Raw genomic sequence first — 21,821 nt, forward strand, 5'->3', positions numbered from 1 at the left:
GTGTAAGTTGAGAGGACTCCTTCTTTACGCTGGTCGGCTCTGAACGTATTGCCTCATAAGGGCGTACGTCACCCTTGGCTTTGCCTCGTCACAGAGATAACCTTGGGACCATAAAAGGCGACTACCTTCTGGGGGACGGATAGCGGCTCTGAGTGGGGACCCTTTTTGCATGGACAAGTCTGAAACGAATAGAAAGGCGACGAAGAGAGATGAAGGGATGTCGAAATCGACACCCAGACTCGTCCCAGGCGGGGCTGCTGCTCCTGTGGCGACGAAACCATTGCTAAGTAGCTGCAGCGAGAAGACAAGGACCCCGGTAGGAGTCTCCTCATCAGGCGACAGAATGGAGGGTGCCGGCGCAAAACCGCCGGCAAAAGAGATAGTGAAAGTGGAGTCTTCGTGCACGGCGGAATCGCTAGCACCAGCAGAGGCACTTCTGCTAAAATTATGAAGGGATCCACAGGGGGCATTAGCAGGGGAGCTTTAGCTAGAAAGCTGAAGTCGGACCGTCGACTGGCAACAAAAATCGTAGAGCGCTCCGGGGGCAAGCATGCTGGTCAGGTATCTGAGCAGCATGCCAACACGCTCGAATGGGCTAAGGAGGTCCGGAGTGAGAGCGAGACCGATAGGGCTCGACTCGAAACGAAGGGACCCGAACCAGCGGTTAAGCGGCAAAGGTCGCATGAGGGAGAAACCTCCCTTGGTAAAAAACCGCGAACGGGGGCTGCGCCAACTTTTAGTGAAATCGCTAAAGGTGCTAGTGCAAGAGTGCTTGGTGTGCTAGACCGCAGCAGGGGGGATGCGCCATCTCTCACGAAGAGTGGAAAAGAGTAGCGGCAGCCATTTCGTCAGTCTTCCTCAGGGTGGTTAAGGGAAACCCGGGACCAAACCCAAAATGTGTAAGTGCCGGTTGGCATCATGGGCTGCATAAGCTGACAAGGTGTGCCGATGAAAGATCGGCCATCTTATATAAGGAGGCAGTATCTCTGGAGGGGGAGGTGTGGAAGGGAGCCAGACTGGAGGCCGTGGACAAAGCGGACCTTCCTCTTCGCCCGAGGGCTCGCGTCTGGCTGCCGGCTGAACCTTCCATTGCAAATGAGATTGAGGAAATCCTCAAGTACTGCAACCCCTCTCTCCCCACGCATGACTGGAGGGTTATAAGGCTGGAGAGAACCGATGAACCTTATCGGCAAGCGTTGGTAATGCTTAACGAGGAGCCCATCGGTCCTCTCAGCAAAACCAAGGGAGCCATCAGCTATGGTTTCGAAATGGTTGTGCTAAATGTACTCCCAACGGATACCGGGGCTGATGGCACCCAAGCTGCAGATGCAGAGGAGAAGGCAGACGGCGTTAGCGATGGTCAAGCGACCATAGAAAACGACCCAAACCTCTCGGACGTGGCGAGTTCTGGAGGCGGTTCGTCGATTGGCGATTCCGTCTTCAGCCTCGAAAAACTGTTTGAGGAGGTGAGGGTCGATCACGACATAAGCGCTGAACTGGCGCTGCTAGAGGAGAGTCTGAAGGATGAAATTCCTCCAGATTAATGTCCAACACTCAAAGGTGGCCTCCGCCAATTTACTGCTTCGTCTGGAGCAAGACGAGGCCGATGTCGTCCTGATCCAGGAACCGTGGCTGACTGGTAGCGGGATCTCTGGCTTGAGGACGAGGAGCCATAAGCTGCTGGCGACCAATGATGCAGGTAGAAACAGAGCCTGTATGCTGGTCAGAAATGAATTAACGGTACTTCTTTTACCTAATTTCAGCAATGCTGACATAGTAACAGCAAAACTGGAGTGCGAGACCGGAAATGTCTGGATTATCTCCGCGTATATGCCACACGATGATGCGGTGGAGCCACCTCCCGTATTGCTAAGGAAGACCTTGGCTGAAGCGTCCCGGAATGATGCCGACGTCATCATCGGCTCGGACGCCAACTTGCGATACTCGATCTGGGGCAGCTCGGATACAAATAATAGAGGTGAGTCGCTCTTTGATTTTATTGTAAGCGAAAATCTTCGCTTTTGTAATAGAGGAAATTCCCCAACTTTTGTGACCGCATCCAGGGAGGAGGTTCTCGACCTCACCCTAGTTTCTCATGTGATTGCTCCGCTGATCTCAAATTGGAGGGTCCTCGATGATCACTCCTTTTCTGATCACAGGTATATCGGTTTTAGTTTAGTCGGAGAGGGTCCGCCTCGGAAATCATTTAGAAATCCGAGGAACACGGACTGGGAAGGCTACCCAAGGAGGCTTTGGCAAACTCTTCCACGCGCACCGGGGGTGAACATTTTGGGCACCGCCGATGTGGTGGACGGGTGGGTCGAAGTCTTCAGCTCGGCGTGCATTTCTGCACTAGAGAGCTCCTGTCCACTGAAAACACCGAAGGGCAGAGGGAAACCTCAATGGTGGACTATGGAGCTCTCGGAAATTAGGGCGTCTTGTAGACGCCTATTTAACAGGGCCCGCAGAAGCGGGTTATCTGACGACTGGGCGTTGTATAAAACAGGACTTTCGATTTACAAGTCCGAGTTAAGGAAGGCTAAGAGGATCTCGTGGAAGGCCTTCTGCAAAAAAGTGGAGGGCTGCAACGAGTCCTCTAGATTCAGGCGTATTCTCGCTAAAAACCCAGTGCCTCTGGGTTATCTCAAGGATGTAAACGGGAAGTGGCCCCTAAGCAGTGAAGATACACTTCAGGTGTTCCTTGATGCTCACTTCCCTAACAGCACGTCCTCTATGGCGGCATCTCTCGGATAGTTGCATGCTGACTGCACGGCCTTTTCCGGCCTTCTGGATGAGCGACACTTGACATGGGCGATTAATTCGTTCAAACCGTTCAAGTCCCCGGGACCGGACGGCATAATACCAGCGCAGCTGTAGCAGGCTGTTAAGGTATCATGCAGTTGATTGCTACCGATCTATGCGAACTGCATCAGATTAGTACATCCCGGTGGCCTGGAGACGAGTCAAAGTTACGTTCATCCCGAAGGCTGGAAGGGGCTCTCATGCCACGGCCAAGGATTTCAGACCCATCAGCCTCTCCTCTTTTTTACTTAAAACTTTGGAGAGGCTGATGGACTGGTATTTAAGGAGCCGCATTCCGAGAGACTACCTATCAGGAGCGCAGCATGCGTATCGTAAAGGCAGGTCGTTGGACACTGCCCTGCACACTATTGTGTTGTGGCTGGAGGAAGCCATCGAGGCTAAAGATTTCGCTGTTGGGACCTTTCTTGATATCGAGGGAGCTTTCAACAATGTCTTACCGGAGGCAGTCATAACTGCTCTAGAGAGTCTTGGGGTTGAATCGAACCTCAAGCACCTCATCTTCAGTCTTCTGTGTGACAGAGTAGTCGAAACAGAATGGGGCGCAATGTGAGCAGGGGAACCCCTCAGGGCGGAGTTCTTTCTCCTCTTCTATGGATCCTAGTCGTTAACGACCTTCTTAAGAAACTAGAGGATCTGGCTGCCGGGTGATTGCCTATGCAGACGATGTAGCTCTTATGGTCAAAGGAAAGTTCCTTAGCACCGTATACGAGCTGACGCAGGGATATCTCGGCGTTGTACCAAAATGGGCGATCGGAAGGGGACTCGCCATCAATCCAAATAATACAGAAATGGTTTTATTTAGTAAAAAATACAAGATCCCTATGGCATAGCTGCCGCAAATGGGAGGTATCCGCCTGCGACCGGCGGATACAGTGAAGTATCTAGGGCTCATCCTGGATAAGAAGCTTTGTTGGAAGTCGAACATCGAGGAGAGAGCCAAAAAGGCATCGATTGCCCTCTACTGTAGAGGAGCTATTGGCAAAAGGTGGGGCCTCTCACCGAAGGTGGTCATCTGGCTCTATGATACCATAGTAAAGTCCATAATGTTCTATGCAGTCTTTATGTGGTGGAGGGCTTTACAGAAGACCACACTTGCTAAGAAACTCGAAAGCGTTCAACGGGCTGCGCTTATCAGCATGTGCGGTGCATTAAGGTCCACCCCAACCGTGGCACTTAATGCAATTCTGAACATAACGCCCGTGGACATTGCCGGAAGGTGTATGGCCGCAAAAGTGGCTATTAGACTCATGGAATCTGGGTTCCTAAAGGAGCGTGTTTCTGAACACTCAGACATCCTTACAAGCTTTGACTGCATACCGGATCATCTGGATAATGGAGCCGCCATATCAAACTCCCGCGGTTTCTTCTCTACCCATATACCGAAGAGGGAGCTATGGGTGGGAAGAAGCCGCTGGAGGAGAGGGGCAGTAAGCTTCTTTACGGATGGGTCAAAGCTTGGGAGGAAGGTTGGTGGAGGGGTTTACTGGCGGGAGCTCTCCATCAGCTCTAGTTTCAGACTTCCTGACTACTGCAGTGTCTTCCAGGCTGAGGTTGCAGCCATTTAGGTAGTAGCAGATCTGCTACTCCGGAGGGTATCCACCTTCAGGGAAGTGACCATTCACTGAGATAGAAGAGCGCGATACTAGCCCTGAATTCATTCACAGTGCGTTCAGGGCTGGTTGAGGAGTGTCTGGCTTCACTGTCCCTGGCGGCGACAGTATTTACTATAAGGCTTGTATGGGTGCCGGGCCACAGCGGAATAGCGGATAATTGCAAAGCTGATGAGCTAGCAAGGAAGGGTACCCTAGAGTCACTATCGGTAGAATGGCAACGGGTCGGTGCTCTGGTGTCCTCTTGTGTCCTACTACTGGAAAGCTGGGCCTCGCGGATGCTTGGTCAACGCTGGGCCAGCACTGGTACTTGCGCGGTCGCAAAAGCATTCTGGCCCAAGATAGATCACAGAAGATCTAACGATCTCTTCGCCCTCAGTAAGGCAAGCCTCTCTTTAGTAGTGGGGCTCTTGACAGGCCATTGCCTTATTGGCACGCATGCTGTAAGACTAGGAATCTTACCGGATGCCGCTTGCAAAAGCTGCTTAGAAGAAGATGCGGCAGAAACTAGTCAGCACTTCCTTCTTGACTGTCCCGCATTCGGGAGGTTAAGACTTAGATACTTGGGGGCACATACCTTCAGACATCCTTCCGAACTGGTGGGAGTAGATATCAAGCGCATTTGCACATTTGTATCGACCACCAAACGTTTTGCCGATCTTTAAGTCCGAATACGGGAGTTCTATTTTCTATGGCATCACAAACGACTACGTTTAGTCCACGTGCGATCTTAGATCGGCCATCCAACCTAACCTAACCTAACCTAACGGTGAATAATAATATCTCGAGATTGAAAATGATCACCAACAATCACAATGGCCACTTCATCAATGGTTGGTGCATTGAATCTTCTTGAATGCTCTCCAGTTGGAGTTTTATCGGCTCTTATAACGATTCTGTGATTATCAGATGGCAACCGATCCATAGCAGTTTTGAACAATTGGACTAATTCATTGTGCTGATGAAAAAAATCTTGTAGTTCGCAAAGAATTTCTCTTTTTGTGTGAGAACCAATTGTGCAGCGCTGATTTAATTCACGATTTTTATCTCCGATGAAATATATTTGTAAAAATTGATGGTTAGCGTCGGGGAGCGGTAACAATGAACCCGCTAGGTGATAAATTTGGCCTTGGATCTGTAATATGTATGCAATGTTATAGGAATAAATTTTTCCCTATTCTTTGAAAAAACCATCAAATATTCCATGCAATCACCTTAAATGTCGGCATAAATTGATCTCTTATAATTTTTGTAGCGCCGAAAGAAGTCATTTGAAAAGACGAATTGTTCTCTTGTATATGATTTAAAAAATGTTTTGATTCTGGTGATGTCTCAAAAATTAATGATTGTAATGGTTCAGGAGGCGGTTCAAATTCCGGCAATTTTACTTTCCCGTTAGCGCAACACATTCCAGCCGTTTCACCCGAGAATTTAGCCGATTCACAATATGGGCATATAACATCCATCATTCCAATATATCCATGTACATTATAGTCGATTGAAGGGTCGTAATCAAATGCAGCACGGAACATGTCTTCCAAAACAAAACGTCATATTCACGTAGGTCTTGCTGGATTTCTTGCATGATGAGCTTCTTCAAATCTATTTCGGGGACGTCACACTGCACTTTGTGATACTCTTTGTGACAACACGCCCCGAGCATTTCGAGTACGTCGACCTATGTTTGATTTTGGACATGCCGGCATTTTCTTTAAAATAATTTCTTATATGATCACTTCGTTTCAAACACACATAAAGTTTTCACTGAAGAACTTTCAATAATTATTCTTTTAAATAGCCGGAATAAAAAAGTAAGCGACCGAAATTGAACGATTCAAATAATTTACTAATCAAAATATTGAAAAACAAAACAACAAAGAATTGTATGAAAAGTCACTTTTTGGAAATTTCCAATTTTTCGACTTTTCCTTATGAAAAGTTTATGGTATGGTATATCTAACCCTTTCCAGATCCACAGCGAACGACTTCTGATTTCATGAAAATTGGTTCCGCCGTTCTCGAACGTTAGCGTTACTAACAAACAAACAATCATTTTTACTAACATATGTAAATATGTATGTATGTACAATAGGGTGAGTCAAAAATTTTTTTTTATTTTTTTTTCAATTGGTACTCGCAAAAATAGGTTCCTAGACACCTCTAAGAAAGCCTCTCCAAATATGAGTTTTTAATTGTAACGGGAAGGTCCTCCGCCTAACGGTTTTCTATTTTTTCTTATTATCAGATAGAAAAATTTATATCTCGCTTCCAACTACTTGAAAAAAATAGTTTGTTAATTAGGTTTTGTAGGAAATTGAATGCTCTAAAATATGGTCTCTTATGATTTTTTCGTAAACCCAACCGTTTAAAAAGATATTAACGGTTGAAATTTGACTATTTTTGGAAAAATTCTTTTTTTCTTATTAATTTTATAACTCAATGAAAAAAAATTATTATGAATAGATTTTTGGAGAGGCTTTCTTAGAGGTGTCTAGGAACCCATTTTTCAGGGTACCAAACGAAAAAAAAAAAATTTTTTTTTGAATCACCCTAATATGCATTGATGAATCACCCAAATATGACGATGAATATCTCCTAAACGCTTAACTTAATCGAAATATCGTAGTACACCATTTTTATAGAGCAGTAAATTTCCTACAAAACTATGTGTATCATCATTCATAATAATTTTTTTTCATTGAGTTATAAAATTAATAAGAAAAAAAGAATTTTTCCAAAAATAGTCAAATTTCAACCGTTAATATCTTTTAAACGGTTGGGTTTACGAAAAAATCATAAGAGACCATATTTTAGAGCATTCAATTTCCTACAAAACCTAATTAACAAACTATTTTTTCAAGTAGTTGGAAGCGAGATATAAATTTTTCTATCTGATAATAAGAAAAAATAGAAAACCGTTAGGCGGAGGACCTTCCCGTTACAATTAAAAACTCATATTTGGAGAGGCTTTCTTAGAGGTGTCTAGGAACCTATTTTTGCGAGTACCAATTGAAAAAAAAAAAAAAAATTTTTGAATCACCCTAATGTACATATGTATATACATACAAAATAAAACGTTTGTATGGGAAATAGAAAAGGGCTGTTTTTGGAGGTTTTCCGGCAACTTTCGTAATTTTTTCTTACATAAGAACCTTCTCCTAATAATAAAAAATACAACAAAAAACAAGTAAGAAAGAGTAAGTTCGGGTGTCACCGAACATTTTATACTCTCGCATGATAAAGTGGTAATCGAGATTTCATTATACGTCATTTACATATTTTTCAAATACCGTATTTGTGTAAAGTTTTATTCCGCTATCATCATTGGCTCCTAATGTATATATTATACAGAGAAGGCATCAGATGGAATTAAAAATAGCGTTATATTGGAAGAAGGCGTGGTTGTTAACCGATTTCACCCATATTTCGTACATGTTATCAGGGTGTTAAGAAAATATTATATACCGAATTTCATTCAAATCGGTCTAGTAGTTCCTGAGATATGGTTTTTGGTCCATAAGTGGGCGAGACCACGCCCATTTTCAATTTTTAAAAAAAGCCTGGGTGCAGCTTTCTTCTGCCATTTCTTTTGTAAAATTTAGTGTTTCTGACGTGTTTTGTTAGACGGTTAAGGCACTTTTAGTGATTTTCAACATAACCTTTGTATGGGAGATGGACGTGGTTATTATCCGATTTCTTCCATTTTTAAACTGTATATGGAAATGCCTGAAGGAAACGACTCTGTAGAGTTTGGTTGACATAGCTATAGTAGTTTCCGAGATATGTATAAAAAACTTAGTAGGGGGCGGGGCCACGCCCACTTTTCCAAAAAAATTACGCCCAAATATGCCACTCCTTAATGCGATCCTTTGCGCCAAATTTCACTTCAATATCTTTATTTATGGCTTAGTTATGACACTTTATAGGTTTTCGGTTTTCGCCATTTTGTGGGCGTGCCGATTTTGCCCATCTTCTAACTTAACCTTCTTATGGAGCCAAGAAATACGTGTACCAAGTTCCATCATCATATCTCAATTTTTACTCAAGTTACAGCTTGCACGGACGGACAGACAGATGCACGGACGGACAGACGGACGGACGGACAGACAGACATCCGGATTTCCACTCTACTCGTCACCCTGATCACTTTGGTATATATAACCCTATATCTGACTCTTTTAGTTTTAGGACTTACAAACAACCGTTATGTGAACAAAACTATAATACTCTCTTTGGCAACTTTGTTGCGAGAGTATAAAAAAATCAGCCAAATCGGTTCAGCCGTTTATGAGTGATGAAATTACAAAGAAAGTGGCATTGATTTTTATATATATAGATGACAATACGTTATTCGAAAAAGCTAAGTAGGAATTGTATTTTTTTAATGATTGTGAATTTAAGTACAACAACAAGACAATAATTCAAAAAATAAGTTATTTATTTATAAAAAAATTCCTTATAATATAAGTCTTATTCAGAATTGTGACGGAAGAAACTTTATATTACAAAATAACTATATGATAAAGTTTGCAAAGTGTAAAATAAAAATTAATCAAGAAAATTTTAGTAATAACAAAACCAAATTTATTGATAAATTTATACATCCTGTTAAAATTTTGAACCAAACTTATCAGTCAAAAATAAAGTTTGACAATATTGTACTAAATATTCTAAGAATATCAAAGAAATAGAAGACTTAAAATATCACAAAAACGTATCTTACGGCATAAGTGTAATTATTGTTATTATTTGTAAGAATTAAAAGAAAAAATTAAAAAATAAGTTTTAAAATTATAAATAAAAGAAAGAAAACAGCTCGGCATATTTTGAGTTTATTGGAATGTGCGGTCCATTCACACATTGGAGTTGCTGACTTCTGATTCTTGGCACCAAAGTGATTGTATTTATAGTAGTATATTTATTTGGTTCATTGTTTACTCCAGATTTAGGTAGTGACATCAGCCGACTCCTATTCTGTAACTCGCGCAGGAGCTGTTCTAAACGAATTAAGCTGTCCAATTGAATCTGTATGCCGATGATCTCGTCCCTTTGTCAGCTCGATGTGTTGTGTGTCATCGTCGTGGGTGTCATCGTGTTCTCAGGTGTGGTGTTTTGTACTAGGGTACGCTAGTTTTCCCACGTGGAGTGGAGTGGTAGGGGGAGGCTTAGCTCATTTAAACAAATGTGTTGTTATTATTGCTCTGAAAATTATTGTCATGAATTAAAAGATGATCTAAATATTTATAATATAATAATAATAATGTTTTTTTTTTCATTTTTAATATCTATCTAATAAATAATATTTATAGGTAGTTTTGATATCTGTAGCACACTTGACGTTTGTCACTTGATGCAGATCTGCATATATACAAGGTCTGTCGCAAAAGAAACAGGACTGTAAAAAAAAACAACAAAAAATTAATATTTTTCAAAAGTTATATTTTTTTATTCAAAGAAGTTTCCTTGTGCTTCGATACAGCGTTTAGCCCGGTCAACTCTCGGTGTACAATACCCTCGGAATCGTAAAAACAAATCAGCATTGTCTTTATTTTTGACTTCTGAAGACGACCGACTTCTGATCGTCACAGAGGTCCTCACGGCCTTCTTGAAATCGCTTAAACCACTCATGCACATTACTACGGGATAGGCACTGATCACCATAAACTTTTTTTATCAATTGAAATGTTTCAGTAAACGTTTTCCCAATTTTAAAACAAAATTTAATATTTGCTCTTTGCATTTTACGACCGATGATCAAAAGCTGCTGTCACTTTTTGATCGATAACATCGATTGTAATTATCCAATTGTCTTAAAACTTTTACGAAATGGCAACAAGAGTTCAAACTTTTTATTTCATATACCCACCAATAGGTGGCGCCACCAGAAACAGTTATATTTAAAAGGTTCTGTTTCTTTTGCGACCTTGTATTTCGCATATGTGTTCGCAATTTCACATGTTTTTGTTCACTGGTAAGCAATATTATGACTGTTATGATGAAAATGTTTAAATATAATACCTTAGTTTTCATGTTCTATATTTAATTTTAATTTTGCAAATACATTAAGTGAAAATGTAAAAAGTTCACCATTCATACTTACAGAAAATAATGAATTTGCATGAGAAAGGTATCAGTTGTAAATTTGAAATAGTTCCGTTTCTACATTCGTTGGATTAATCTGATTTTTTAGCAGTGCTGTATTGAGCATTTTTTGTTTGATGATAAGTTAAACAGAAAACGTGATATGATATCGGGAGATGACACGTTGATACAAGGTACACAATATGGTGGCTGCATATGCAAATCTTTTGCATTCAGTACTTCTAACTCATCTTGATATATACGGTTGAATTCTTTGGAATGTAAAAGAACTGGTGGACGTAAAACTTCCATGGAAGTTCCCTAGTTTAAAAGACATTTTTAGTGTTAAATAATACTAATAAATATGTGTATGTTGATGTACAGATATTATAGTGTCCAAAAATTATCGCAAGATTTAAATTGCCGGCATTTCAATTAATCATAAAAATTGATGAAGTTAAAACATTATTTCGGCCTTATTTTGTATAAAATTTTCGAACTGCGGCAGCCATTCTTTCATTATTTTTGAAGTATTGTTTAATAATGAAGATAGCTTATTCTATCGTGGAGTTACGCCCCCTTTTTACTAAGCTTAAACTGTAGGCTGTCGATTTGTTATTTTTTTAGGATTGTTAATACTAGTACATAATGGCGACATATTTAACTTTTATTAAATTCCAATCTTACGGAAATTATAGGTTTTGGTGTTAAAACACCCCCTAAACTCACAGAAAAATATATGTTTGTTGATATGGGTTTGGAATGAGGTTATTGATAAAAAAAATCACATCAAATTATTAGCAATTATAATAAGTTACAAGATTTTTGTTGTTATTCATATAATTCGAACTTTCTCTACGTTTGTATAAGCAGTATCGCTGAAGCTCAGTGATTAATTGAGGATTACACGGGTCTCACATTCCATGTTACATTTTCCTTGGTTTTTGAAAGAATTCTTCTGGTATTTCATCAACCGACAGATCAATATCCCTATGAATATTCATTGATGCTAGACCATTAAGCCTATATTGACCTGTCGTATTTCGTAAATAGTTTTTAATTCTCTTTAAACTTGAAAAACTTCTTTCCGGTGATGCTATTGAAACAGGCAATGACGCCAATATGCGTAAAATCTTGAAAACGTTCCCAAAAGACGTTTTGTTCACTGCTTCTAAAGCTTCGAGAGCATATTCATCTTGTAAAATGTCTGATTCCATTATAATTCGACCGTCGTCTCTGTGCCCACGAAGTGCGATTCCTTGCTTGCCACACAAAATAATAGCTTTGACAATAGGTGTTAATTTCAGAACTGCATCGTTTTTTGTGTATCGAGTTGAATACCGATTGGTTTTTGCTTTCCGCGTGCGATGTCACGCAAATTTTCAATATCAAGCAAGCATTTTTTATGATAATCAACATGTTCTTTTTTAGTAATATATCATGCGCATTATTATGCCCCCATGCGCACTATAACCTGCCCCTGCACACCATTTTACGTAGTACATGGTCTACTTTACAAGCTTCTCATTATCACGTGCATAATTATTTATCAAGTTGCATAATTAACTCATTCTTTTCAACAGTATAATATGATTTTTCGCAATTCAACTATCCTTATACCCATTTTTGTGCACAAGACAAAACGTGTCCTATAATAACTGAAGGGAGGGAACTACTTTGTTAAAAATACGTTGAGCAATAAAACTTTTCGTAAAACCCCCCCAAAAATTTTTCTGGATCCGCCACTGTGCCCTGTATATACAGACTTGAAGCCGAAGTTGTCGCTAGGAACAAAAGCCCGTCGTAAACAAATACTTTATATTCCCTATAGATCTAAGGCAGTTATGCAAATGTAATAAAATGCAACACTGTAAAAATTAATTTGGCACAAAACAACCAAGTGAATGCGTTGAAAGTATGCTTTTAAACCTTACTCAATATATGACAGAATGTACTCGTATGTATGAATGCAAAACTTTATTCTAGATTTAATCAAATTTAAATTTCTAAAGAAGAACATATAGATGTAATGATAAAGAAACTAATGTAAAAATAAGAACCTCCTTTCTCCATATACCTTATTCGACTCTTTGTTACAAATCACCCTGATGGAAAGGCACGTGGTAGAAAAGCAATATTGGTTAAAAATTCATTAAGTCACCATACTTTAGAATTTCATGCTACAGCTCAATTACAAGCTACAACAATATGTTTAAACATGTAAGGAAAGGCCCCTAAATGGGTCTCAGGTAAGTATTGACTCGACACAACACATCAATATATTTTGGATACTCAGAGATGCTATTGCCCAGTAAGGACTCTCTCTGAATTTCAAAAGATATATCCCTTACATTGACCCACATTTTCGGTCAAAAGGCAACTATAGATACTGAGGTCGACTTTTTCGGTTGAATAGTTTTTTTTTTTTTGAGCAATTTTCGGTAAATGAAATGTTATGAGATTCTAAAGCACCAGTCGACATAAAGATGGCGCCACCAGGGGGCGCTAAATTCAAAAAGTCCTTTTTGCTTTGGAACGCACATTGTAAAATAAATTGATCTTGCCGAAAAAAACATTTGTTCTGTTTTTTAAGTCCTGTTTACTGTGGAATGTACCTTGTATATAATTAAAAGGAAGTCAGCTGTATTAAACTATTATGAATAGGCGCAGTAATTTTTACCTAATATATCCTGGTAAGCTGATATATTGGTCCAGCTATCAAAACCAAACACCAAATTTAATTGATTTTGCTGTAATAAAAAATATAGAAAATTCGCTCATAACTGTTGTTACTTTTACTGTCTTATCTTTTAAACTAACAAAACTATGCGAAGTAACGAATGATTGCATTCTATCACTAAAATTGGGTTTAACATCCCATAAAACGAACTGGATAAAATATAAAAAATATATCAGTATTCACATTAATATTGGTTACAAAATAAACTCAGAAAATAGACCATAGCGAATTTAATGAAGTAATAACTAATAGTAGTTGTTCTAGCAACACCAAATAAAACTAAAAACAAATAACACCCAGCTTCCACTCAGGTGCAATTGGAGTATGCTGTACGTAAATGAAGAAATGCACTTAAGTTTGCGGAAAAATACGGCACTGAATATAATATAATATAACTGAGTCCGAAATCAACAAACAATCATAACTTTCATGCAAATATGCTCAATGTTGCGATGTTGACCAAGCTTATCCCAAGGTATTTGGCGCAGATTGTCCCTTTTAGTGGATTGAGCAGAGCACACTTAAACTCCTGTCGTCGGGCACGCTTTGTTGTTTTTCAGACGGGTATTTGCTTTTCTAATTTCTTCATGGTCGGTTAATGGAACGTCCTTGTGCTATACTTCCATGTCATTCAGCAGGGTCGAGAAATGTTCCCGCTATGATTTTAGTGTGCTTTGGGCATCAGATGCCACATCTTCTCTGGGGGTTTTACAAGAGTGCATTCCAGTTTTGAAACCTTAGTAGCCGCATATTTTGGAAGAATTTTCGAATTTACCCCTCTGCCTCTCTCTTTTTTTGTTGGCAACGTCGTCTCGCTTTCCTTTCCAGCTCTCGGTAGCCATCCCATCCCGTGCGAGGTGTGGTCGGTTGTAACGTTGCGAGGTACGCAGTCATTTTTCTCTCCACTGCGGTACGACACTCCTCATCGTACCAGCTTTCTCTTGCATTTTTCGAAAATCAATGGTTTCGTTAGCAGCGTAAGGAGCTTGAAGTGGCGACCCGCAGTTCACTTATACTGAATTGCTGATGAGTGCTCTCAGAGAGCAGGATCCCCATTTGGGGATGTTTCATCATGGAGGCAGAATTTACTGACCATTTGCTTATCTTAGCGTTAAAGTCGACTAGCACGATATTGACATCGTGGTGGGGGCAGCTATCATACGTGCAGTCCAAGCGCTCATAGAATACATTTTTGGTCACATCGTCCTTCTCGTCGGGGAGTGGACGCAAATCAGCGATATGTTAAAGAACTTCGTTTTGATGCGGTTGTAGCTAGACGTTCAACCACCAGGGTTAATGCCTGTACTCGGCGACGGCGTCTCTGTCCCATCACGAATCCCACAATGAATTTGCGCTTCTTTAAATGGTCACTTTAATTAATATCACATAGATCCACTCATCTTAGTCCTTGCTCGGTTAATTTCATTTCTTGTTAGGCGATGACGTCAGCCTTTATTTTTACGAGGATATCAACCAAATTGGCAGCGCCACCTTACCAATTAAGGAAACAAACATTCCAGGAGCATGCACTTAAATCGTTAAACATTATACATTTGCAGTGGTCGTCATCATCAAAAAGGCGGCCTCTCATCCGAAACTGTTTTCTTCTTATCATTGGTAGTGTTTTTACGTGGTGAGTCCCAAACCCAGCGCACAGCGCACCCATGGGCGAGATGTTCCGCCTTCTCATTTTAGCTATGCTTTTCACTTTAGTCCCCCATACAGGTTGGTGTAGACATTGGTATATTAAATTTAGCCTCTTCAAGTTTATATTCGATGTATTCATTTTTAAATGATTTTAATATACATATGTAATTTGGGTGACGCGCATTAAAATACAGCAATAAAACTTATTGCGTCCATGACCTTAAAATAAAATATCATATTTACATAAAAGATCACGATGACGAGTTAAGTTTAATAACAACTGACCGTTCGCCCGCCCTTTGTCTGACCGTGCAAGCGATAATCTGAAAAAAGTTGAGGTGTTGATTAAACTTGGCACACATATTCCTTGGTATTACAGATGGCAAGCGTGCTATAATAAGGCTCCACAATAAGACACAATGCTGTTATTTATCACAACAAATTAGATTAGGGAGGATGGAGTCGTGTGTAGAAGTTGACGCAAGTAAGGAAAGTTCTCTGATCGCCAATCACTTGGGAGTGACTAGAAACGATTCTTTTACACATGGTTCAAGCAACTCACCACTTCCGGTCTTTGACCAAGTATCCTCTGGGCGCCCTAAGAACATCCGCTCGAAGGCGACCTACAGAGAGAAGGCAAAACATCCCCTACATAGGGTTGTGCGCTGGGTTCGGGACCCGCCATGTAAAAACTCTACTAATAAAAAACTACCAACAGCCTTGGAAGAGAAACTCCCCTTTTGATGACGACCTTGGCAAACGAAATAAGGACTACGATATTAGGGCATTCACCTGGAATGTCCGGTCCCTTAATAGAGAAGGTGCCGCTGCCCAGCTGGTTGATGTCCACGTGAAAATAAAGGCTGGCTACACCGACGTCCAAGAAATGCGATGGACAGGTCAAGGACAGAGACAAGTAAGTCCTTGTGGCATTTACTACAGTGGCCATATAAAGGAGCGTAAGTTTGGTGTGGGATTCGTGGTGGGAGAGAGACTCCGTCGCCGAGTATTATAATTCATTAGCCACAATCCGCATCAAATGAGGTTCTTCACCATATCGCTGATTTGCGCCCGCGCCCCGAGGGAAGGGAAGGATGATGTTACCGTAGATGCCTTCTATGAGCGCTTGGAACGCACTTATGAGAGATGCCCACGCCCTGATGTCAAAATCGTGCTTGGCGACTTTAACGCCAGGGTGGGCAAAGAAGGTATCTTCGGCAATACGGTCAGTAAATTCAGCTTCCACGACGAAACATCCCCAAAAGGGTTGAGGCTGATCGACTTCGCCGGAGCCCGAAATATGGTTATCTGTAGTACTAGATTCCAGCACAAGAAAACAAATCAAGGTACCAGGCTGTCTCCGGATCGAAAAGTCAAAAACCAGATCGATCATGTTGTGATAGACGGAAGACACGTCTCCAGTGTTTTCGATGTGCGTGCGCTCCGAGGTCCTAACATCGACTCGGACCACTATCTTGTTGCAGCCAAGATTCGCACCCGCCTCTGTGCAGCAAAAAACGCACATCAACAAACATAAGGAAGTTTCGATGTCGAGAAGCTGCAATCACAACAGACAGCCGGGCGATTTTCTACTCGGCTTGCACTCCTACTCTCTGAGAGCACTCGTCAACCACTCGGTATAAGGGAACTGTGGGACGGCATTTAAAACTCGTTACGTACAGCTGCTTCCGAAACCATTGGTCTTCGGAAAATGCAAAAGTACAGCTGGTACGACGAGGAGTGCCGTGTCGCAGCGGAGAGAAAACAGGCTGCTTACCTCACAACGTTACGATCGACCACAATACTTCTCCAGCCTGCTGAATGGCGGTGAACGTATGACACCAGGAGAAAGCAAACCCGATTCCCCAATCGATGACGATGGAGCAGACGTTCCATTGCCCGACCATGAAGAAGTTCGTATAGCAATTACCCGCTTGAAGAACAACAAAGCGGTGGGGGCCGATGGACTGTCAGCCGAGCTATTCAAACACGGCGGCGAAGAACTGATAAGGAGTATGCATCAGCTTCTATTTAAAATATGGTCGGACGAAAGTATGCCCAACGATTGCAATTTAAGTGTGCTATGCCCAATCCATAAACAAGGTGACCCCACAATCTGCGCCAACTACCGTGGGATAAGCCTCCTCAACATCGCATATAAGGTTCTATCGAGCGTATTGTGTGAAAGATTAAACAAACTGATTGGACCTTATCAGTGTGGCTTTAGACCTGGAAAAGCAACAACCGATCAGATATTCACCATGCGCCAAATCTTGGAAAAGACCCGTGACACACACCACCTCTTCGTCGATTTCAAAGCTGCTTTCGACCGTACGAGAAGGAGCTGCCTTTATGCCGCTATGTCTGAATTTGGTATCCCCGCAAAACTAATACGGCTGTGTAAACTGACGTTGAGCAACACCAAAAGCTAAGTCAGAATCGGGAAGGACCTCTCCGAGCCGTTCGATACCAAACGAGGTTTCAGACAAGGCGACTTTTTATCGTGCGACTTCTTCAATCTGCTGCTGGAGAAAATAATTCGAGCTGCAGAACTTAATCGAGCAGGTACAACCTTTTATAAGAGTGCACAGCTGCTGGCGTATGCCGATGATATTGATATCATCGGCCTTAACACCCGCGCCGTTAGTTCTGCTTTCTCCAGACTGGACAAGGAAGCAAAGCAAATGGGTCTGGCAGTGAACGAGGGCAAGAGGAAATATCTCCTGTCAACAAACAAACAGTCGTCGCACTCGCGACTTGGCTCTCAGGTCACTGTTGACAGTCATAACTTTGAAGTTGTAGATAGTTTCGTATATTTCGAAACTAGCATAAACACCATCAACAATGTCAGCCTGGAAATGCAACGCAGGATAACTCTTGCCAACAGGTGCTACTTTGGACTGAGTAGGCAATTGAAAAGTAAAGTCCTCTCTCGACGAACAAAAACCAAACTCTATGAGTCGCTAATAATTCCCGTCCTGCTATATGGTGCAGAGGCTTGGACGATGACACCAACTGATGAGTCGACGTTACGAGTTTTCGAGAGAAGGGTTCTGTGAAAGATTTATGGTCCTTTGCGCATTGGCCACGGCGAATATCGCATTCGTTAGAACGATGAGCTGTATGAGATATATAACGATATTGACATAGTTCAGCGAATTAAAAGACAGCGGCTACGCTGGCTAGGTCATGTTGTCCGAATGAGCGAAAATACTCCAGCTCTGAAAGTACTCGGCGCAGTAACCGCCGGGGGAAGCAGAGGAAGGGGAAGTCCTATACTGCGTTGAAAGGACCAGGTAGAGAAGGACCTGGCTACGCTTGGAATATCCAATTGGCGCCACGTAGCGAAAAGAAGAAACGACTGGTGCACTGTTGTTAACTCGGCTATAATCGCATAAGCGGTGCCTACGCCAATTAAGAAGAAGAAGATGAATTACATTAGAAAGGGGCATCAAAGGTTGAAAAACTTAATAAAAGTGGGCGTGATTCCGCGCTCTAATAATTTAAATGTACATATTTAAGTTTTAAACTATTTAATATAATTTTTTTCGAACTTCAGGTTGACTTTAAACGGTACCTCTTTGTCAATATGTAAGAAATTTTAATTAACGATTCGCATTAATGAGGGACGCCTGTGGTTTGACAATATCGGGTAATGGTCGAGCACCGCCAACCTTTATCTGAACTCACATTTCTCCAGACCTACTTACTCTACCAATTTGAATTCAATTTGAAAATCGGACTACATACACAGCTTTGAAATCCATCTGCTTCTTTCACCTTCCGGTATACAAATGAAGCACCAAACAATATTCGAGGTAAAAGTTTGTTTGCAAATATTGTTAAACCGGACTGGAATTTTCCAAACCCCCAGATATTGACGATGTGGGGTCTAGTGCCTGAGATTGAGACCTTTTACCGAAAATATCGGTCACTTTTACCGAAAATATCGGCCACTTTGTGAGTTATATAATTGAAATTTGGAGAGATACCTTTCCTGATAATATTACGGCTGTATGAAAAAATGGGTAGAATCGGTCAACATGTCTATTAGTTTTTATATACCTAAACGTTTCGGTAAAAGTATTACCAATTTTAAAACAAAATTTTATGTTGGCTCTTTGTTCGAGCTCATTTTCGCACCGATAACACAAACATACTGACACTTTAAAAAAAATGTCATGAAATTCTCACTTTCCAGTCGACATATACAGATGACGCCACCAGGGGGCGCTAGATTCAAAAAGTCCTTTTCACTTTCGAAAGCGCCTTGTATTGACCAACAGAAGGGGTATAAAGTCCACCGGAAGTTTGAAAAAATGTATATATTTAAATACTAGACCTCACAGATTTCGGTAAAAAATCATCCAGATGCCCTAGTGTAGACATAATTGGTATCTGTGTCCTTGAATATAGTCCAATTTCGAAAATTTGTGGGCTTAAGATGAAATACCTTAAGAGCACTTTTTGTGGATAGTCTTATTCTGATAACTTCATTGATGTTTAATTTGTATACTGCAAAGGTAAAGAATAGATTGGGATTTTAAATTGAGTTATATGGAATGTAGGCTTGGTTTTTTTGGGATTCCGACATTTTTAGGCACTGTAAATTAGGAATGTTAGAATATATTATATAATTTTAGCTGACGCGAACTAAAATAAGGCAATAAAACAAAACGGATTGCTGTTTGAAATAGACATATTTTATTTAAACTAATGGCGAGTATTGTATTGAGTATTTTTCTGACGGAATCTTAAATTAATTAAATAACGGATGTAAATTCTTCTTCTTCTTAATTGGCGTAGACACCGCTTACGCGATTATAGCCGAGTTAACAACAGCGCGCCAGTCGTTTCTCCTTTTCGCTACGTGGCGCCAATTGGATATTCCGAGCGTAGCCAGGTCCTTCTCCACTTGGTCCTTCCAACGGAGTGGAGGTCTTCCTCTTCCTCTGCTTCCCCCGGGGGTACAGCGTCGAATACTTTCAGAGCTGGAGTGTTGATGATATCAATATCATCAGCATACGCCAGCAGCTGTACACTCTTATAAAAGATGGTACCTTCTCTACTAAGTTCTGCAGCTCGAACTATTTTCTCCAGAAGCAGGTGGAAAAAGTCACACGATAGGGAATCGCCTTGTCTGAAACCTCGTTTGGTATCGAACGGCTCGGAGAGGTCCTTCCCGATTCTGACGGAGCTCTTCGTGTTGCTCAACGTCAGTTTACACAGCCGTATTAGTTTTGCGGGGATACCAAATTCAGACATCGCGGCATAGAGGCAGTTCCTTTTCGTGCTGTCGAAAGCAGCTTTGAAATCGACGAAGAGGTGGTGTGTGTCGATTCTCCTTTCACGGGTCTTTTCCAAGATTTGGCGCATGGTGAATATCTGGTCGGTTGTTGATTTTCCAGGTCTGAAGCCACACTGATAAGGTCCAATCAGTTTGTTGACGGTGGGCTTAAATCTTTCACACAATACGCTCGATAGAACCTTATATGCGATGTTGAGGAGGCTTATCCCACGGTAGTTGGCGCAGATTGTGGGGTCTCCTTTTTTATGGATTGGGCATAGCACACTTAAATTGCAATCGTTGGGCATGCTTTCGTCCGACCATATTTTACAAAGAAGCTGATGCATGCTCCTTATCAGTTCTTAGCCGCCGTGTTTGAATAGCTCGGCCGGTAATCCATCGGCCCCCGCCGCTTTGTTGTTCTTCAGGCGGGTAATTGCTATTCGAACTTCTTCATGGTCGGGTAATGGGACGTCTGCTCCATCGTCATCGATTGGGGAATCGGGTTCGCCTTCTCCTGGCGTTGTGCATTCTCTGCCATTCAGCAGGCTGGAGAAGTGTTCCCTCCATAATTTAAGTATGCTCTGGGCATCGGTCACTAGATCACCTTTGGGGGTTCTACAAGAGTATGCTCCGGTCTTGAAACCTTCTGTAAGCCGCCGCATTTTTTCGTAGAATTTTCGAGCATTACTCCTGTCGGCCAGCTTATCAAGCTCTTCATACTCACGCATTTCGGCCTTTTTCTTTTTCTGTCTGCAGATGCGTCTCGCTTCCCTCTTCAATTGTCGGAATCTATCCCATCCCGCACGTGTTGTGGTCGATCGTAACGTTGTAAGGTAGGCAGCCTGTTTTCTCTACGCTGCGGCGCGGCACTCCTCGTCGTACCAGTTGTTCTTTTGCACTTTCCGAAAACCAAGGGTTTCGGATGCAGCTGTACGTAACGAGTTTTAAATGCCGTCCCACAGTTCCCTTATTCCGAGTTGTTGATGAGTGCTCTCAGAGAGCAGGAGTGCAAGCCGAGTAGAAAATTGTTCGGCAGTTTGTTGTGATTGCAGCTTTTCGACGTCGAACCTTCCTTGTGTTTGTTGGCGTGCGTTTTTTGCTGCACAGAGGCGGGTGCGAATCTTGGCTGCAACAAGATAGTGGTCCGAGTCGATGTTAGGACCACGGAGCGCACGCACATCTAAAACATTGGAGACGTGTCTTCCGTCTATCACAATATGATCGATTTGGTTGGTAGTTTTTCGATCCGGAGACAGCCAGGTAGCTTGATGAATTTTTTTGTGCTGGAATCTAGTACTACAGATAACCATATTTCGGGCCCCGGCGAAGTCAATCAGCCTCAACCCATTTGGGGATGTTTCCTCGTGGAGGCTGAATTTACCGCCCGTATTGCCGAAGATACCTTCTTTGCCCACCCTGGCGTTAAAGTCGCCAAGCACGATTTTGACATCAGGGCGTGGGCATCTCTCATAAGTGCGTTCCAAGCACTCATAAAAGGCATCTTTGGTCACATCGTCCTTCTCATCCGTCGGAGCGTGGGCGCAGATCAGCGATATGTTGAAGAACCTCGCTTTGATGCGGATTGTGGCTAGACGTTCATTCACCGGAGTGAATGATAGTACTCGGCGAC

The 21,821-nt window shown here is 41.8% G+C and overlaps 2 protein-coding genes across 2 annotated transcripts in view; one reads left to right on the forward strand and one right to left on the reverse strand.

The window, feature by feature from the left end:
- The first annotated feature begins 447 nt into the window (after positions 1-447).
- LOC120780733 lies at positions 448-8,650 on the forward strand. The gene is made up of 4 exons (XM_040112991.1): positions 448-663; positions 762-1,699; positions 1,764-1,978; positions 8,622-8,650. Exons 1-2 carry the CDS (start codon positions 448-450, stop codon positions 1,542-1,544), a joined length of 999 nt encoding a protein of 332 aa, XP_039968925.1. The 3' UTR covers positions 1,545-1,699; positions 1,764-1,978; positions 8,622-8,650.
- A 46-nt stretch (positions 8,651-8,696) lies between these two features.
- The window catches only part of LOC120780734, a 29,753-nt gene continuing 16,628 nt past the window's right edge, over positions 8,697-21,821 (reverse strand). The window contains exons 5-6 of the mRNA XM_040112992.1: positions 10,534-10,835; positions 8,697-9,634 (exon numbers count right to left, since the gene is read on the reverse strand). Coding sequence (XP_039968926.1) covers positions 10,620-10,835 — 216 coding nt within the window. The 3' untranslated portion in view covers positions 8,697-9,634; positions 10,534-10,619. The remainder of the gene's footprint in view (positions 9,635-10,533; positions 10,836-21,821) is intronic.

The sequence above is a fragment of the Bactrocera tryoni genome, unplaced genomic scaffold (assembly GCF_016617805.1).
Source record: "Bactrocera tryoni isolate S06 unplaced genomic scaffold, CSIRO_BtryS06_freeze2 scaffold_25, whole genome shotgun sequence".
Taxonomy (NCBI): Eukaryota; Metazoa; Arthropoda; class Insecta; order Diptera; family Tephritidae; genus Bactrocera; species Bactrocera tryoni.